At 41.4% G+C, this 17,794-nt stretch overlaps 1 protein-coding gene across 1 annotated transcript; it reads left to right on the forward strand.

Annotated features, from left to right (window-relative positions):
- Window positions 1–4,256: 4,256 nt before the first annotated feature.
- LOC123746550 (phosphoserine aminotransferase) lies at window positions 4,257–17,685 on the forward strand. The gene is made up of 9 exons (XM_045728130.2): window positions 4,257–4,405; window positions 10,021–10,151; window positions 10,234–10,349; window positions 10,851–11,012; window positions 11,825–11,922; window positions 13,270–13,439; window positions 14,557–14,709; window positions 15,579–15,692; window positions 17,496–17,685. Exons 1-9 carry the CDS (start codon window positions 4,352–4,354, stop codon window positions 17,599–17,601), a joined length of 1,104 nt encoding a protein of 367 aa, XP_045584086.1. The 5' UTR covers window positions 4,257–4,351; the 3' UTR covers window positions 17,602–17,685.
- Window positions 17,686–17,794: the final 109 nt, after the last annotated feature.

Raw genomic sequence — 17,794 nt, forward strand, 5'->3', positions numbered from 1 at the left:
AGATGTTCATAATTATGTAATTTATTCAATAGTCACATCTACATTAACAAGTAAATTATCTATTCGACAATAACTTTTTTCTTTCGACATAACGAACATTATATTATATAATTGTTTTATAGGACCTTTGACAAGCCGTCGGCTTCCTGTCCTCGTCGAGGCCACTAGAGAGAAGCCTCTCTCTAGTGACCCTCAGGTAAATTCAGATAAAAGCTACTTCACAAGTAGCTTTTTCTGTGGACTCATATGAGTAAGTCTCCCTATTGAGGCCCATGCATAGAAAACGTAAATATTTATGCTTAATATGTCGTATTTGCAACGTTGGTTACAAAAATATGACTAACACGACCTATTGGTTGAGACCATGAACATGTATTAAGAACAGTATAGTTAACGCATAGGTGTTGTCACAAGAATCTCTCTAGGAAAAGAGATTGAGCCTATTCCTTCATCACCTGTTCAATCACAACACGTCTGCATGCTCAAGAATAACGAATTAACAGCGAGAGCAACAATAACTATTCGTCTAGACAAGATTCCACTACCCTCTACACCACAGGACCCCAGATCCCAGGACATCTGGTGTCGGCATTCAGGCCCGCGCCATTCGCCGGGTCAACAAGCACCCTGATAAACAAATCCACAAGGGCTGTGACGAGGATTCGAACCTGCGTCCAGGAGCATCCCAGACACTGCCTTAATAGTTTTGATAGTTTGCGTCTCCGTGCTACTTGCCCCGCTCCTGTGCCAGGTAAGTTACGGGCTCACCATAACCCGTGCTACTTGGAACTTGTTCCGAGTAGCTGAATCTATAACAACACTACCAATTGATATGTTTGTCCTGCACACCGCCCCCCATCCAGTGGGCAGCGGTGGATAGGTTACAATCACTTACTAACTAGGGACATTTGAGTTAAGATTTCTGGTAGCAGATCCTACACATAATTTGAACATTTGTTATAGAATTGTCTCTGAATTCACGTATCTTTTCTCACTCCATCACATAGTGACGGAGGGTGTGCGAATAATTTTGTTGACATAGTTTACATTTGGTCAGGTCTACATCAGCAGATAATGAGAATTCCCAGAGATACTTGTAACCGAGTCTAAGCCGAGCAGCAGTAACATCTAGAAGTCTGCTGATTATATTGGATGGTCCATAGATGTGAGGCAAAGTGAAATCGACACCAGTAATTACATTTATCATCATACTATCATGCAAGAAGAGCCACACCTCTATGGACATTTATAAGAACCGGAAACAAGCAGTGACTGTTACCAATACAGGAGTGTACTGGTCACTTTCCTTAAGGCGGATATGACATAATTTCCACTCTATAATTAGAACCTAACATAAATGAGTTAAAATATTATTATACATGTTACATAAAGGCCAATAGAAAACAAAAAACGTTTCTAACATCATTAAAAAAAATCGTGAATTTTCTGTAATGTATTCTTCGATTAAGTCTTCTACTATAAAACTACAGTTTATAGTAGTTGCTTAACTAGTTACCCAACGCACTTCCAGGTCTCGTCCTAGTGATTTTAGCATAGCCTTCCACTTTATGCTACGAGTGACAGTCTGTTGCACATTATACTACGAGTGACAAATGCACATATTAGGCTACGAGTGACAGACTTTCACACATTAGGCTACGAGTGACAGACTTTCACACATTAGGCAACGAGTGACAGACTTTCACACATTAGGCTACGAGTGACAGACTTTCACACATTAGGCTACGAGTGACAGACTTGCAATCAGAGCTATGAGTGCTGAGGGTAATATTTATTTATTTATTCAATAGTTCTTACCTTCTTGTACAGCCACTAGTACGCGTAGCGTTTCGGGCAAGTCCTTAATCCTATGTTCCCTGGAATACGATCCCCGCGAAGAATCGTTTAACAACCAAGAATTTTACTGTTGTGTTAAACAGAGGCTACAGTTAAGGATTTGCGCCCAGTAAATCGAACAGAAACGAACCCAGGACAAAGCACTCGCGGAACGCTAGGCGAGCGTCTTAACCACTACGCCACGGAGACTTGTATGAAGTATATAGTTATATGAAGTATATTGAACCTTCTCAGGGTCAGTGAGGAACGAGGCGCCGAGGACGGTCCAGGTAAGATCAAGAGTCATCTATATATATAAAAATTTAACTGATTGTCTCTTAATCGTGAGTTGTAAGACTAAAATAGTGAAAGACTGCAGTCTCCGTGGTGTAGTGGTAAGACACTCGCCTGGCGTTCCGCGAGCGCTATGTCATGGGTTCGTATCCTGGCCGGGGAGGATTTACTGGGCGCAAATCCTTAACTGTAGCCTCTGTTTAACGCAACAGTAAAATGTGTACTTGGATGAAAAAACGATTCTTCGCGGCAGGGGATCGTATTCCAGGGACCTGCCCGAAACGCTACGCGTACTAGTGGCTCTACAAGAATGTAACAACTCTTGTATATATCTCAAAAATAAAAAAAAAATATCAGATATTACCGGATATATGCAGCAAGTAGTATCCGACGGGGAATTTGGTGTTGTTAAACCGGAAACTGGGGCCTAAAGATGTGAAGTTTCATACTAACGCCACAAATTATCAGGAGACGATGTTGTTGTTATAGATTCAGCTATTTGGAACAAGTTCCAAATAGCACGGGCTATGGTGAGCCCGTAGTGGACTTACCTGGCACAGGAGTGGGGCAAGTAGTACAGGCTATGGTGAGCCCGTAGTGGACTTACCTGGCACAGGAGTGGGGCAAGTAGTACAGGCTATGGTGAGCCCGTAGTGGACTTACCTGGCACAAGAACGGTGCGCAGGAGACGAGTAGTTAGCTGTCTTAATGGTACAGATTATTGACTACACTCCATCAACATAGGTTTAAGGGAATGTCTCCAGTAGCTAAATGAACCCCAGCTGAGTGGTAACTGAACCCCCACACCTAGTATTTTTTGTATTTATATATACAAGAGTTCTTACATTCTTGTTAAGCCACTAGCATGCACAGCGTTCCGGGCAGGTCATTAATCTTAATTTTCCCCGGAATACGACCCGCCAAATCGTTTAACAACCAGGTACCTATTCACTGCTGGGTGAACAGAGGCGTACAGTTAAGGATTGGCACCCAGTCACTCCTCCCCGGCCCTACCACTTGGGCTGGACGGTAGAGCGACGGTCTTGCTTCATGCAGGTCGGCGTTCAATCCTCGACTGTCCAAGTGGTTGGGCCACCATTCCTTTCTCCCGTCCCGTCCCAAATCCTTATCCTGATCCCGTCCCAGTGTTATATAGTTGTAATGGCTTAGTGCTGTCCCCTGTAAATTCCTTCCTTCAGCGGCCAGGATACTAACCCGGGCAAAATCGCTGGTGAAGCGCCGGGCGAGTGTTTTCCCACTGCGCCACGAGGACTGAACTTCATAATACATTGTAACCCATTGAATGTAGACTATACTATGATGATATATTCACTCGGAGCATGAGTGACGCTGCCTAGTACTGTCACTATGCTGGGATGTTCACTCAGAGGGTGAGTGACGCTGCCTAGTACTGTCACTATGCTGGTATGTTCACTCAGAGGGTGAGTGACGCTGCCTAGTACTGTCACTATGCTGGTATGTTCACTCAGAGGATGAGTGACGCTGCCTAGCAAACTCACCCTTAGGGGCAAAATTTACAGATTTACACACACGCTTAAAACATTGCTACTATGACATGTGTTAATGGAGCCCATTACTCGCTGCATCTATACTCTACAATCCCTCATACATAATGGGGGTAGCAGGACACTGTTGTATAGTTTTGTTAATACAATAATACACCAGCCAGCATTAGATTGCCACATCTCCACTGATATAGTTTTTTTCTACCAGTATTTCGTAGGTAAGAAGTGTGGGAAGATGTCGTTCGGTCTACGCGACAATTTTGAGCATTTTATGCTAGTACAGATGTGCGTTATATTTTTTTCATGAGAGATTTTGGTAATAATGATTGAGCGAAGAACCATATTGTGTTAATATTTTAATTTAGTTGGCAACAGTGGCGTGTGGACTAGCCAGAGTGTAAAAATTTTCACAACGTTTCGTGTAATGATCACCGCGCATCACCCACCGTTAACTGCATCTAGGCAAGAATGTACATAAGAAGAAATAAATCAAACAAATTTAAACTTGACACATAAAACAGAAATGTACATAAATAGTATGTATCAGTTGACAAATATTTTCTAGAACACATATGACTGATGTAAACTGTTATGTATTGTTCACTGGGTAAGTTGTCCAGTCGAAAGTTAGTGAGTCGACCCCGGGACCCAGCCAGTCAGGTTACAACAGTCAGAAGAGGAGGACGCATACAGTCATGGCTCAGCCTATCAGTTACTTCTCTCCTGGACCCGCCAAAATCCCCGATGTGGTTAGTGACATTCATTATGCATATCAGTGTTAAAACCCATTCATGATATCATATAAACTCTATACACAGCCTGTGAATGATAGTAGAAACGCTAAGCATTATACATGTTCAAGGAACTATATATAGTTTTCATTTGCCTCAAATTTGTGATCATATTTTAATGGTAAAAGTCCAATTACAGTTTTGTAGTTAGTTACAATGGTCATATGTGATTAGTGGCTATATAAACAAATGAAATAACTAGTATGTAAATGTTGTAGTGTATATACCTAGTGTAATATTGTTTATAAGTAAATATTCCTTGCAGGCAATCCCATCTTACACTCCATATACCATCTTCTTCAACAAACACCAACATACTTGCCAAGGATCTAATTCAGACAGTAATTCACAATTGAGATACATCATCTTGGATATGTTATCCTCGTACCCTCCACTACATAATGACGCAGGGCCTGTGAAATAGTTTTGCTGACTAGAAGTCAACATGAAGTCATGTCTACATGAGTCTGCTCACCCAGATGGATGAATCATTGATGATATGGTTCGGTTGCATAGTAGTGTGAGGAGGAGAGAGGGATGGATGGGTGGCTGTAATAGGAGGATGAGAAATGGGTGACTGTAATGGGATGAGAGATGGGTGGCTGTAATAGGAGGATGAGAGATGGGTGACTGTAATGGGATGAGAGATGGGTGGCTGTAATAGGAGGATGAGAGATGGGTGGCTGTAATGGGAAGATGAGAGATGGGTGGCTGTAATAGGAGGATGAGAGATGGGTGGCTGTAATGGGAAGATGAGAGATGGGTGGCTGAAATAGGAGGATGAGAGATGGGTGGCTGTAATGGGAGGACGAGAGATGGGTGGCTGTAATAGGAGGATGAGAGATGGGTGGCTGTAATGGGAAGATGAGAGATGGGTGGCTGTAATGGGAAGATGAGAGATGGGTGGCTGTAATGGGAAGATGAGATGGGTGGCTGTAATAGGAGGATGAGAGATGGGTGGCTGTAATGGGAGAGATGGGTGGCTGTAACAGGATGAGAGATGGGTGGCTGTAATGGGAGGATGAGAGATGGGTGGCTGTAATGGGAGGATGAGAGATGGGTGGCTGTAATGGGAGGATGAGAGATGGGTGGCTGTAATGGGAGGATGAGAGATGGGTGGCTGTAATGGGAGGATGAGAGATGGGTGGCTGTAATGGGAGGATGAGAGATGGGTGGCTGTAATAGGATGAGAGATGGGTGGCTGTAATGGGAGGATGAGAGATGGGTGGCTGTAATGGGAGGATGAGAGATGGGTGGTTGTAATGGGAGGATGAGAGATGGGTGGTTGTAATGGGAGGATGAGAGATGGGTGGTTGTAATGGGAGGATGAGAGATGGGTGGCTGTAATGGGAGGATGAGAGATGGGTGGCTGTAATGGGAGGATGAGAGATGGGTGGCTGTAATGGGAGGATGAGAGATGGGTGGCTGTAATGGGAGGATGAGAGATGGGTGGCTGTAATGGGAGGATGAGAGATGGGTGGCTGTAATGGGAGGATGAGAGATGGGTGGCTGTAATGGGAGGATGAGAGATGGGTGGCTGTAATGGGAGGATGAGAGATGGGTGGCTGTAATGGGAGGATGAGAGATGGGTGGCTGTAATAGGATGAGAGATGGGTGGCTGTAATGGGAGGATGAGAGATGGGTGGCTGTAATGGGAGGATGAGAGATGGGTGGTTGTAATGGGAGGATGAGAGATGGGTGGTTGTAATGGGAGGATGAGAGATGGGTGGTTGTAATGGGAGGATGAGAGATGGGTGGCTGTAATGGGAGGATGAGAGATGGGTGGCTGTAATGGGAGGATGAGAGATGGGTGGCTGTAATGGGAGGATGAGAGATGGGTGGCTGTAATGGGAGGATGAGAGATGGGTGGCTGTAATGGGAGGATGAGAGATGGGTGGCTGTAATGGGAGGATGAGAGATGGGTGGCTGTAATGGGAGGATGAGAGATGGGTGGCTGTAATGGGAGGATGAGAGATGGGTGGCTGTAATGGGAGGATGAGAGATGGGTGGCTGTAATGGGAGGATGAGAGATGGGTGGCTGTAATGGGAGGATGAGAGATGGGTGGCTGTAATGGGAGGATGAGAGATGGGTGGCTGTAATGGGAGGACGAGAGATGGGTGGCTGTAATGGGAGGACGAGAGATGGGTGGCTGTAATGGGAGGACGAGAGATGGGTGGCTGTAATGGGAGGACGAGAGATGGGTGGCTGTAATGGGAGGACGAGAGATGGGTGGCTGTAATGGGAGGACGAGAGATGGGTGGCTGTAATGGGAGGACGAGAGATGGGTGGCTGTAATGGGAGGACGAGAGATGGGTGGCTGTAATGGGAGGACGAGAGATGGGTGGCTGTAATGGGAGGACGAGAGATGGGTGGCTGTAATGGGAGGACGAGAGATGGGTGGCTGTAATGGGAGGACGAGAGATGGGTGGCTGTAATGGGAGGACGAGAGATGGGTGGATGGATGGAGGAGGAATGTCTGGGTGGATGGATGGGGGGGGGGCATCTGCAGCAACATGGCAACAATCTCCATCGTGGGAGGAAGGGAGGTGGAGGAGGACTGGAGGGTTGGCAGTGATGGAGTCAGTTCTGGGGTGGACGGGCTGTGAGGTGCCTGTGCTGCTGCGCACTTGCTTGGTAGCCTCAGAGGAAGAGGTGTTACTCCATTGATGTAAATTAATAAATAAAATAAATATATAAGAAGATACTATGGGTTGTTAAGAGTACATATGTTGGTGGGCGAGTAGTACATTCTTGCAGAGGCACTAGTACACTTAATCAGCCACTTTCTAATAATAACTTATCACTAAATTTTTCACACGCATTGCACACAACGCTACAAAAAAAATACTCAATGTTATTTTCTTCGCATGAGATTGGGTCAACCTTATAAAGGTTAAACAATACTACACCAATAGACCAATGCCATACGGCTTCCTTTCCCTTCTCCAGTTGTGACTTGCAGGGAAGCGCGCACTAAAAATGTTATTCATATCAAAATTATTTTGTATAGTAAAATTTTAATAAATTCAGGTGGCCCCAGAAAATATCCCAGCGGCAGGGCTGACGTTTGGCCTTGGGAGTTTGGCGTCTGGTATGGTTTACATGTTGGAGGTTAGAGGTTGGCCAAGCGTATCAAACTAGTCTAATGGGGTTAATGATCCCGATGTTGACACTGCTTCTGTACGTGCAGCAGTAATTGGGTCCAATAGATGGATAACCAAATAGGTTCTACATGCAGCAGTAATTGGGGTCCAATAGATGGATAACCAAATAGGTTCTACATGCAGCAGTAATTGGGGTCCAATAGATGGATAACCAAATAGGTTCTAGTACCCAGTCTTCACGTAAATTATCCCCCTCCTTCCCTTGTGGATTGCTACATAGTCTCCCCGACTTAGTGCCTTCATTTGATAATTACTTCCATCATGGGTCCAGATCCAGATCACAGATCAGATCGCTTCCAGATCACTAATAATGCTGGCGACACTCTTAAAAAACAAAAAACAAAATCCATGGGATCTTGACAAAATAACCAGCATGGAGACTTAGAGTTAAAAGATGAAAGTCCAGAGGCAACACTGAATACATCATAGTCCCTGTGGAGGAGATTAAGAAATACTGTACTTGGAAGAATTAGATGCAGCATAATCAGTAGAACCAAATTTAGTATTATGGCTATTGAAGAAGACTGCAAAGGTACTTTGTCACCTGCTAACTAAACTTTTCAATAAAATACTTGAGACTGGAAACTGCCCTGGATTTTGGAAAAAGGCAAACGTTGTCACAATATTCAAAAAGGGGTACAGACAGGCGACACCAAATTACAGACTAGTGTCACTGACAAATATTCTGTGTAGAGTGATGGAGAAAATAACCAACTTGAGAATAATTGAACACTTTGAGAAGATAAACTTTGTAACAAATAGGCAACATGGATTAGAAGAGGAAAGTCGTGCCTGATAAACTTGATAAGAGATCTATGCCAAGGTTGCTAAAATCAAACAGGAAAATGAATGCTGGGTAGACAGTACTGTACTTTTCCTAGACTGTCAAAAAACATTTGATAATGCTCCTCATGAAAGGCTGGTCCTCAAGATGGAGAAGCAAGCAGGTATAACTGAGAAGGCACTGGGTAAGGGACTACCTGAGGATAGAAAATAGTCAGATATGAAGTTTCAAGTTGGAGGAGGGTAAGAAGTGGAGTTCCCCAAGGGTCAGTCCTGGGAGCTCTACTGTTCCTAATTATTGTGAATGACCAACTAAAGTGAGTGAGCTCATACATGTCAATGTTTACAGACAACGCAAACCTACTGTGGCATGTTAAACTTGATGTACTGCAAAAGGATGCAGAATGACTTTGACATTACAGGAGTGGGCAAATGAATGGATGCTAGAATTCAATTCCAACAAGTGCAAGGTAATAAAGATGGGAAAGGAAGAAAGGAGACCAGAAGGTATCTACTGTACATCATAAAGGGAAGGCAACTACAGGAGTTGGGGGAAGAAAAAGATTTAGGGGTGGATATAATTCCAACATTATCTCCAGAGGCATACATAAACAGGGTAACATCAGCAGCATATGGTACGCTGGCAAACATATGAATATTGTTCAGAAACAAACCAGGGCTTTATTTCTAAACATAAAATTATGTTGGTCATTACAGTATTTCAGTATTGGTCTAGTGATAGACCTATACTGGAGTACGCAGCATTGGCATGTAATTCATACATTGACGCATAAAACCAAAATTTAAAAGTACTGTACACTGGTTTCCAACAAGAACTAAAGAATAGTCTCAAGAATGATGAGAATAGTTCAGCCACCAGATTAATCCTAGAGCCATAAGGTATAGGTTACAAAGCAAAACTTAAGAAATTAAACATCATTTCACATGGCAATAGAAAGAGAGGAGTCGGGAGACATGATTACCCTATAGAAAAGTCTCGGGAAAATACAATACACGACAGACAAGAACACTATTTGAAAGTGGTGGTACATGGAAAAAGGAGACAGCATAATACTTAAGCACCTAAGTTAGCTACATAAAATAATAGAAATGTTTTCACTTAAAATACAGTATGTATTTTAAGTGAAAACAAAATTGTACAAAATTGAATGCACTTGCAATTGCCAAGACATTACTGAAATTCGAAATCCTCAGAAAAAATGGGACCTGCAAGAAATTACCACCTTCCTGTGTACTGTACTTGCCAAGGCCACTAGGTAGATACATAGTGGCCCCTCGGGTAAATTCAGGTATACAGTAGTAATTTGGTGTAGTGTAATAAATCCATACCCGGCTTGAAATGTAGGTATGACAGCCCAAAAGGCTCAGGGACCTTTACACAAGTTGATTGAATGTTGAGAAGTAGGACCAAAGAGGATACTCAATAGGACCAGTACTCAACTCCTACAAATGCAATTAGGCGAGCACCTGACAATTGCCACCACCTACTTGAGGGATGATGCAACTACTTTCCAACAATTTTATGATTTAACCAGCAAACATTGGAAGTTCATAAATATACCAACACCCATATCATGTCAAATTAAGTGTTGTGTCGGTCACAGGTACTGGAACGAGTGCAGGAGCAGCTGGTGCAGTATGGCACCACCGGTGTCAGCCTTATGGAACTCTCACACCGCTCCAAGGAGTTCGCTGTCTTCTTGAATGCAACCGAGGCCATCATCAGAGAATTAATGTAAGTGCACTTAAATATTAATATTCTAATTTGAGGTACTTAAATGCTCACCCAGAGTCTAAATAGTATGGCATCTCTGCAGGTGTATACCGGACAACTACAAGGTGCTATTTATGCAGGGTGGAGGTTGTGGTCAATTTGCAGCAGTCCCACTTAACCTCATCTCACGGACAGGCAAGGCTGACTATATAGTTACAGGTGAGTAGCAGGGGAAGAAACTGAGAAGGGATGGGGGAAGAATTAGCAAAAAATTTACAGTATGGGAGAATGAGGAAAAATAGTGATTTGCAGAAAGATGCGGGGGAAAGACAGCTATAAGAGGTGGGAGATGATGGGAATTTGAGGGAAGAATTTGTTACAGAAGGAGAGAGCATGAAAGAAGAGATGGGCAGATTTACAGAGGGAGACTTTCCATACAAATAGTGGTAGTGATGTTCAGTTATGATGGCCAAGGGCGAGTTAACAAACGTGAAGCAAAGATAGACGATGAGCTTGAAATTTGAGAATAAAGATGAAGAATATAATAAAATTGTACCCAGCTGGATAAAATCATCAGGAAAAGGGGGGAGGGGTTAGACTTCTGAGAAGCTGCTGATTTCCTGCCCTTGTCGAGACCACTAGAGAAATGGTGGCCCTCGGATAAATTCAGATAAATTTACCATCTTCTTTAACTTTAGTACAGTGCCGTTTATGTTGCAGGGTCATGGTCATCTAAGGCAGCACAGGAGGCTGCCAAGTATGGAAAAGTGAACCAGGTGGTGCCCAAGAGGGAGCGTTACACAGGTGTCCCAGACCGGTCCTCCTGGACGCTGGATCCAGATGCTTCCTACTTCTACTACTGTGCAAACGAGACTATCGAAGGTATGTAAGTGTACTCTATATACGGTGCATATATTACTGCACTGGTTTATTCAAAGTTTTCTGGAAATCATTACATAATATATATTTAAGGTATAGTTACTGTATTTATAATTTAAGGCACACTGGAACCCCTAAACAAATAACATGCGATAAGAAAGTGAATTTTAACGAGCCGTCACTTGACTTGAGTTTCACAAACCACCTTAAGCTGAAGTAAAAGATCTGCCTCAGTACAAGATCTGCATTAATGTGCCAGATATAATCCACTTTCAGCCACTCAATGGTATTGAATCTTAAATGTTAACATGGAAAGCATAGTTATTTACTACAGTATTTAGAAATGAAGGCAAAAATAGTACAAATTCATTGACAAAAGAAAAGATGATCTTTTCTGACCTTTTGCTCTCCAGTATTAGGATTATGTAGTCAATGTTTAGTCCTATTTTATGCCCAGTAACATTACTCAGGCATTATATATACAGTATTAATTTTAACATTAAAATTTTAACTAATTATGGTTCTGTTTCATGTTTAGTCCAGTTGGTGGCTTAGGGAGATGTTGTTAAGCTAAAAACTTCCTATCTCATTCTTAACAATGCAAAACCAGAAAGCATAACATATGTGCCTCAACATATCCATGGGAGAGATGGAAAAAGATTTTCTGTATGTTGGTACTGTATTTGGTATGTTTCCTTTCACTTAAAGTTTAGACCATCAGAGTTTGTGCCTTCTGCTTCTAAGCTACACTTCATGGGAATGCATCATTATTAATTTTCCTTGTCCAAAGGTGAATCCCAGTTTCCTCGTGACAGGTGTGGAGTTCCACAGTGTGCCTGAAGTGCCAGAAGGAGTGCCACTTGTGTGCGACATGTCCTCCAACTACTTCAGCAAACCCGTTGACGTGTCAAAGGTAGGTTATGCACATTTGAGACTATTTTGCTGAGGGCTGAAATACTTTTCACTAAAGACTACCTCAATGACAATGCAATATTTTCCAGTTTGTAATTTTATGGAATATGTATAAAACTTTTCTTTTTAATATAAAAAGTCTATTCAACAGTTCAAAATGTATTGGGTCAGCCTTCAAAATATAACCCATTGTAAAACAGGCTCAAGTCCAGAAAAGCATATAGCTGAAGGCTGCAGTGTGTCTGCAAGCTGATAATCAACATCAATGAATGCTTGGTCATGCATAAGTAGACCCTTAGAGTATTTATGGCTTGTCATGTCTAGGCAGAATCATGGCAGGATCCAAGAGTGCTTTGTTAAGGATGATAACATTGTACAAAGTCCGGCACTGGCAGAATATTAGACAAGTACAAAAGCATGTGCTGTTCAGATAATATCGTAATTTAGAATTAAGGGAAATGTTTGATTTTCTGCAAGTTGTTTAAGTTCCTTGCTATGATTCCCTGTGATAACATGCATACAGTTATTAGATCCTTGTTGTTACTGTTACTATTTTAGGTGTGGTAATCACATCCATCCCTTCATCCTCGTGACATTTTTAACGGACTGTTCCGTGGTGGAGCCAGAGTGCAGCCACATAATCAAGGGTAAACATGCAGCCTGGAAAAAAAAGCTGTATTCATTTATTGCCTTTTAAATAGCCAAATATGAAATACAGTACAGTATTTGGCACTCTTTTGTCAGCAGTCACTGTTAATCCACTGTTAATGCTCCAGTCATGTGCATGGAAGACTTCCCCATGAAAACTACCATCAAATATAACGTGGACAAAGCCCTAGTCCTTTTAATTTTAACGTCTTGGCGATCCTCTATCCATTACAAGCGCTGTAGATGCTCATTTCTCAGGCATATTTATTATTGATTGTTTAATATTAAAATGGGTTATTTTTATGGTTTTCGTGTGCAAATGGCACATTTTGACAAAGCCATTAGCAGCCACTTGCCACCTACCATTCACTCTGGAAAACCACCTGTTGAATCCCAGCCCGTGAATTTTCATTCCGTTGTCCATTATTTGAATAAAACTTTATTTATGCCAGCAGGGCTACAGTCGTCTCTCATTACTGTAAGTTAGTCCGCTTGTTGCTTCACGTGTGTTGATGTTTACAGTAAAATATACAGTATACTATACTGTATATAATTTTTCCAAATTCATAAAATTTGAGCAAATTATTAGCTGAAGCAAATTTTTTTTAAATTAATGCTACAATGTATGTATAGTAAATACTTTAGTCACATTAAAAGTTAAAGGTTATTTGTGACATACTGTACTCTACTTATTTTTCAGTTTGGACTTATTTATGGAGGTGCCCAGAAGAACATTGGGTGTGCAGGTGTGACTCTTGTCATCATTAGAGATGACCTTCTAGGAAACTCTCAGCCTATATGCCCAACTATTTTTGATTACACAATTATGGCAAAGAATAAATCAATTTACAACACGCCACCATCATTTGCGTAAGTTAGGATAGGGACATGGAAGTGTTATTTTATAGTCATAAAAACGTGACTTGTGACGTTTCACGTGACTTGTGTAGGCATTATGGAGTTCAGAGCCAACAGAAGTGCTTACTTAATTGTCTAAAGACAGCAAGTTCTTACTCTAGGGCTCTGCCTCCCATTTATTAATAATGGTGCTTTTGCCCTTCCCTTCATGCTAATCCTGTTATACTTGCTCTTTCAGGCATATTCTATTTGTTTACCACTCACAGAATATAAGTACACACTGTATTTCATTACATTTTTTTTATTTTTAGTTGAATACTGTCCCCTTGTTTTGCCTTCACTTTTCTGAGAGAGAGAGACTTTTCACTTTATCTTTTCCTCTCATTATCTTGTCTGTTGTAATCTTATCATCTGTGATGGAGCACTTTCTTTTTCTAGTGTTAGGATTGTTCTCTTAATTTGCACTTGTAACAACTCTGGTACTACCGTAGTCTCATAATGAATTTACTTGTTCTATACAAGGTTGGAATTGCATACTGGCATTACATAGTCTAGGACTGGCCTGACATAAACTGTATATAATGTTCTGAATTTCTTGTATAGGCTTCTAAGTGTCCTAATTATATTTGGAAATGTTATGTGTAAGTATGTTCCTTTAGTACTAGTGCAGGAGTGGATTTTTAAGCCATTTTAGATATGAGAGGTCAGGCTGATTGCATGGTTTCTTCTGCTAACTTCCACCTGCCATTTTTGAAAGTGAAAAAATCTTTTTGCCATTTCTGCCATTTTTTTTAATTGTATATTTCCAGTCTAGGGGCACTATACCTTACTCCAGAGATTTTCTTAAAAAAACATTTCAGTGATAGACATAGTTCAGATGCTAGTTCCTTAACTACTTTGGATTGAATTCTGTCCACACCTGTGGCATTTGAATCTTTCAGTTTGTCAATGTCTTTGCTGATTATATTGAATGTTATGGGGATATCTCCTAATTCATTCTCTTCACTGCTTTACTTGAAGCAGTGACAAGAATTTCTTCTTTCAAACATTTGTGTGGATATTGGAATGTTGTCTAAACTCTCGTGTGAATACAGTACTTAAAGTGTGTACAATACCTAAATTATTTCAGAATCCACGTGCTTGGGGAGGTGCTGATCTGGGTTAAGGAAGAAGGTGGTGTGGCAGAAATGGAGAAGAGAGCACTCCAAAAAAGTAAGCTGATCTACTCCATCGTTGATGAGTCCCGTGGCTTCTACAGTAACAGCATTGACCCTATCAACAGGTCAGCCGATCGTTTATTGATGATTTTTCTTAGTTATTATGCAACCCCAGCCCATCCTCCTGTTTAGCTAGTACTTATAGTAATGATGAGCACCATCGTACATATATTGACATAAAAGGCAGTTAGAATGTAGAAATCGGTACTGTTGAATCGGGACAATCCAGAAAAGTTTTTGTACTGATGTTGCCAAGAAAATTAAACCTTACCTAACTTTCCTAGGCCTAATAAATGCCGAAGCCATTAATGTCAAAACCCTGAACTTCAAAATCCAGCTTGAAAAAAATCAGGACAAATGTGGGGACCTTTGACAAGCTGCCGGCTTCCTGTCCTCGTCGAGGCCACTAGTGTTAGTAGCCCCCAGGTAAATTCAAGTAAATAAAGCATATTACAGTACTGTGTTTATATTTGTAGATTGGGTTGCGGGCTAAGTGCTATAATTATATTAAAAATTGGGCAATAAAGTCTGCAATTTATCTGCTGGGAGACATAGGTGACGTGTTGAACCTCATTCAGGTGCGTGATACAGTACGGTACTTCTAATGTACCAACTGATGACATTGTGCTACAGTTATACAAGGTTTACTGGAATGGTTATTTGTTAGAATTGAGAGGCAAATATATTGAATTATACAGTAAAATGCTATATAATATAGAAATTATATTACTGTATTTATATTTCTTTTGTAAAAGAAAAGTGTCATATGAAAATTACTGCTCAAAAAAGTTCCCACAAATTTAATAAAAATTAAAATAATCCAACTGAATTGGTTAGATTACCAAAACATTGCTGGGCTGCTCCTGCTCTATTAAATTCCTCTCTACACTCAGTTTATTCAGAATTTGAGCATTACTCTTTATAACTACTGCAGATCCAGGATGAATGTGGTGTTTCGTGTGGGCATGGGCGGTGGCAGTGAGGAACTGGAGAAGAAATTCCTGGATGAAGCAGCCCAGCTCGGCCTTCTCTCCCTTAAGGGCCACAGGTATAAACTCCCAGTCTTCCCAACATTTGCTTTCACTTAATATTGAATGTCCTGACTTCCAGGACGAGCATGTGTCTTGCTTTCCGACCGCCCCTCGCGGTCACCTTTCCCTCAATAGAATTCTTGGTGACTCGGATACTTTTGATATTGTTCGCCTTATGCGTTTTTGTTCTCGTATTGGCATCCTTGGTGATATTTAGCGCCCTCTGATTATTCCGCACATTTGATGGTGCTACATAGCCTTCCCGGTTTGGTGCCTTCTGTTTATAATTACTTACTTAATATTTCAGATTTGGTTAGAAACAAGCTTAGGTTTTTTCCCCCAAGTCTCATGCAATTATTACTAATTCAGAAGAATTCTCCAGTTGACACAGTTCTTAGCTTGCTGCACTAATGCTTTATTTTTATACCTAATGCAAAAATTTTTTAATTGTGCCACCTCACGTCATGATCGCCAAATTTCCTAACCTTTGCTTGTAAGAAATATTTCGATGCTTCCGTTATTTGCTTGGCCAAAAAAATGCAGAGGTCTAGTTCCTGATCTGTTATGAATCTGCATCGCCCTTCCACTATTGTCCTGAAGATGGGTTTATGATGAATAATGAATGCATCTCATCAATAAAGCCTAATGGAATCTTGGATCCTAAAGGATTTTTTCCTGGGCACCTGAAAGTATCTCAGGTACAGTACAGTACTTACATGTATACATGGCACTGCATGTGTACTGGTTACCCGCATGAAGCCCGAGGACTTTGCATGTGTACTGGGCACCCGCATGAAGCCCAAGGACTTGCATGTATACTGGGCACCCGCATGAAGTCTGAGGACTTGCATGTGTACTGGGCACCCGCATGAAGTCTGAGGACTTGCATGTGTACTGGGCACCCGCATGAAGCCCGAGGACTTGCATGTGTACTGGGCACCCGCATGAAGCCCGAGGACTTGCATGTGTACTGGGCACCCGCATGAAGCCCGAGGACTTGCATGTTTCCAGGACATCTGCATTCTATATGTATCCTCAGACACATTCATTTCGAGTACATATATCCAGGAACCTGTGCATTTTCCATTAATTGTGTACATGGGGCACCTGTGTATATTCCACGAACCTGTATGTGGTTGCACCTGTGTATATTCCACGAACCTGTATGTGGTTTGCCATTGTATTGTTGGGGGATGGAGCCTGTTAAGTTTATCGGTGTTCCAGGGCCAATGACTGATCTTTCCCTGGATGTGACCAGCATCCAAGGCACCTAACTCACAGTGCCTGTTTACATCCAGGCTGCTAACTACTGTTAAAGATCCCTGCATGTATTCCAGATACATAGTAATATCCCAGTTTGCATGTTTTCTCGGCACTTCATGGGTTGGTGCCATTAATTAATACATATGCAAAGTCATATGATACCAGATCAGTGTTAAAGTATATTAATACCTGCACTGCAATTAATTTTTTTTTTTCAGGAGGGAAGGAGGGAAATTGAGCTTTGTACTCGCCTATTGTGCTGGCGGAGGTTGAGCTTTGGCTCTTTGGTCCATATTTGTCATGTGTTCTTTGTCATATTATATTATTGTTTCCATCATGCTAGGTAGAGCATGGAACAAAAGATAGTCTTACAGTTCTACCAAACTAAGCGAGAACCTGCAAACTACCCACGAGGAAAGGCACTTTCCTTTTATCAGCATCAAGAAATCCTTAGTTTATTTAATCTGACATGATACTTTTCCAACTATATCTTGTTATACAAATATAATATCATCATATTAATCATTTCTTGAAATAAACTTTATTTTCTTGGACAGGTCCGTTGGGGGTATCCGAGCCTCTCTCTACAATGCCATCACCAAGGCTGACACCCAGCGTCTGGCAGACTTCATGACAAAGTTCCTTAAGGAGAACAAAAACTAATGTTAATCCTTTCACGGCCTTATATTTTTCAGTGTTGTACTGTAAAGGAGCACTTGTTGATATATATAAAACTACATTTGACAATTTTAGCCTCTTTTTCCCTTTATATAATGAGAATTTTGCATTAAAATTGTAGGCTCTGTTGTAACACCTACATATACAGTAACTGGTCTTTGGGTTATGTGGAAATAAT

Source organism: Procambarus clarkii, chromosome 90, assembly GCF_040958095.1.
Source record: "Procambarus clarkii isolate CNS0578487 chromosome 90, FALCON_Pclarkii_2.0, whole genome shotgun sequence".
In the NCBI taxonomy this organism is placed as follows: Eukaryota; Metazoa; Arthropoda; class Malacostraca; order Decapoda; family Cambaridae; genus Procambarus; species Procambarus clarkii.

Coding starts and splice junctions, on each gene's coding strand:
- LOC123746550 (XM_045728130.2), top strand. CDS start 4,352: ATGGCTCAGCCTATCAGTTACTTCTCTCCTGGACCCGCCAAAATCCCC. Junction 13,440..14,556: donor AACACGCCACCATCATTTGC/GTAAGTTAGGAT, acceptor AAATTATTTCAG/AATCCACGTGCTTGGGGAGG. Junction 15,693..17,495: donor CTCTCCCTTAAGGGCCACAG/GTATAAACTCCC, acceptor TTTCTTGGACAG/GTCCGTTGGGGGTATCCGAG.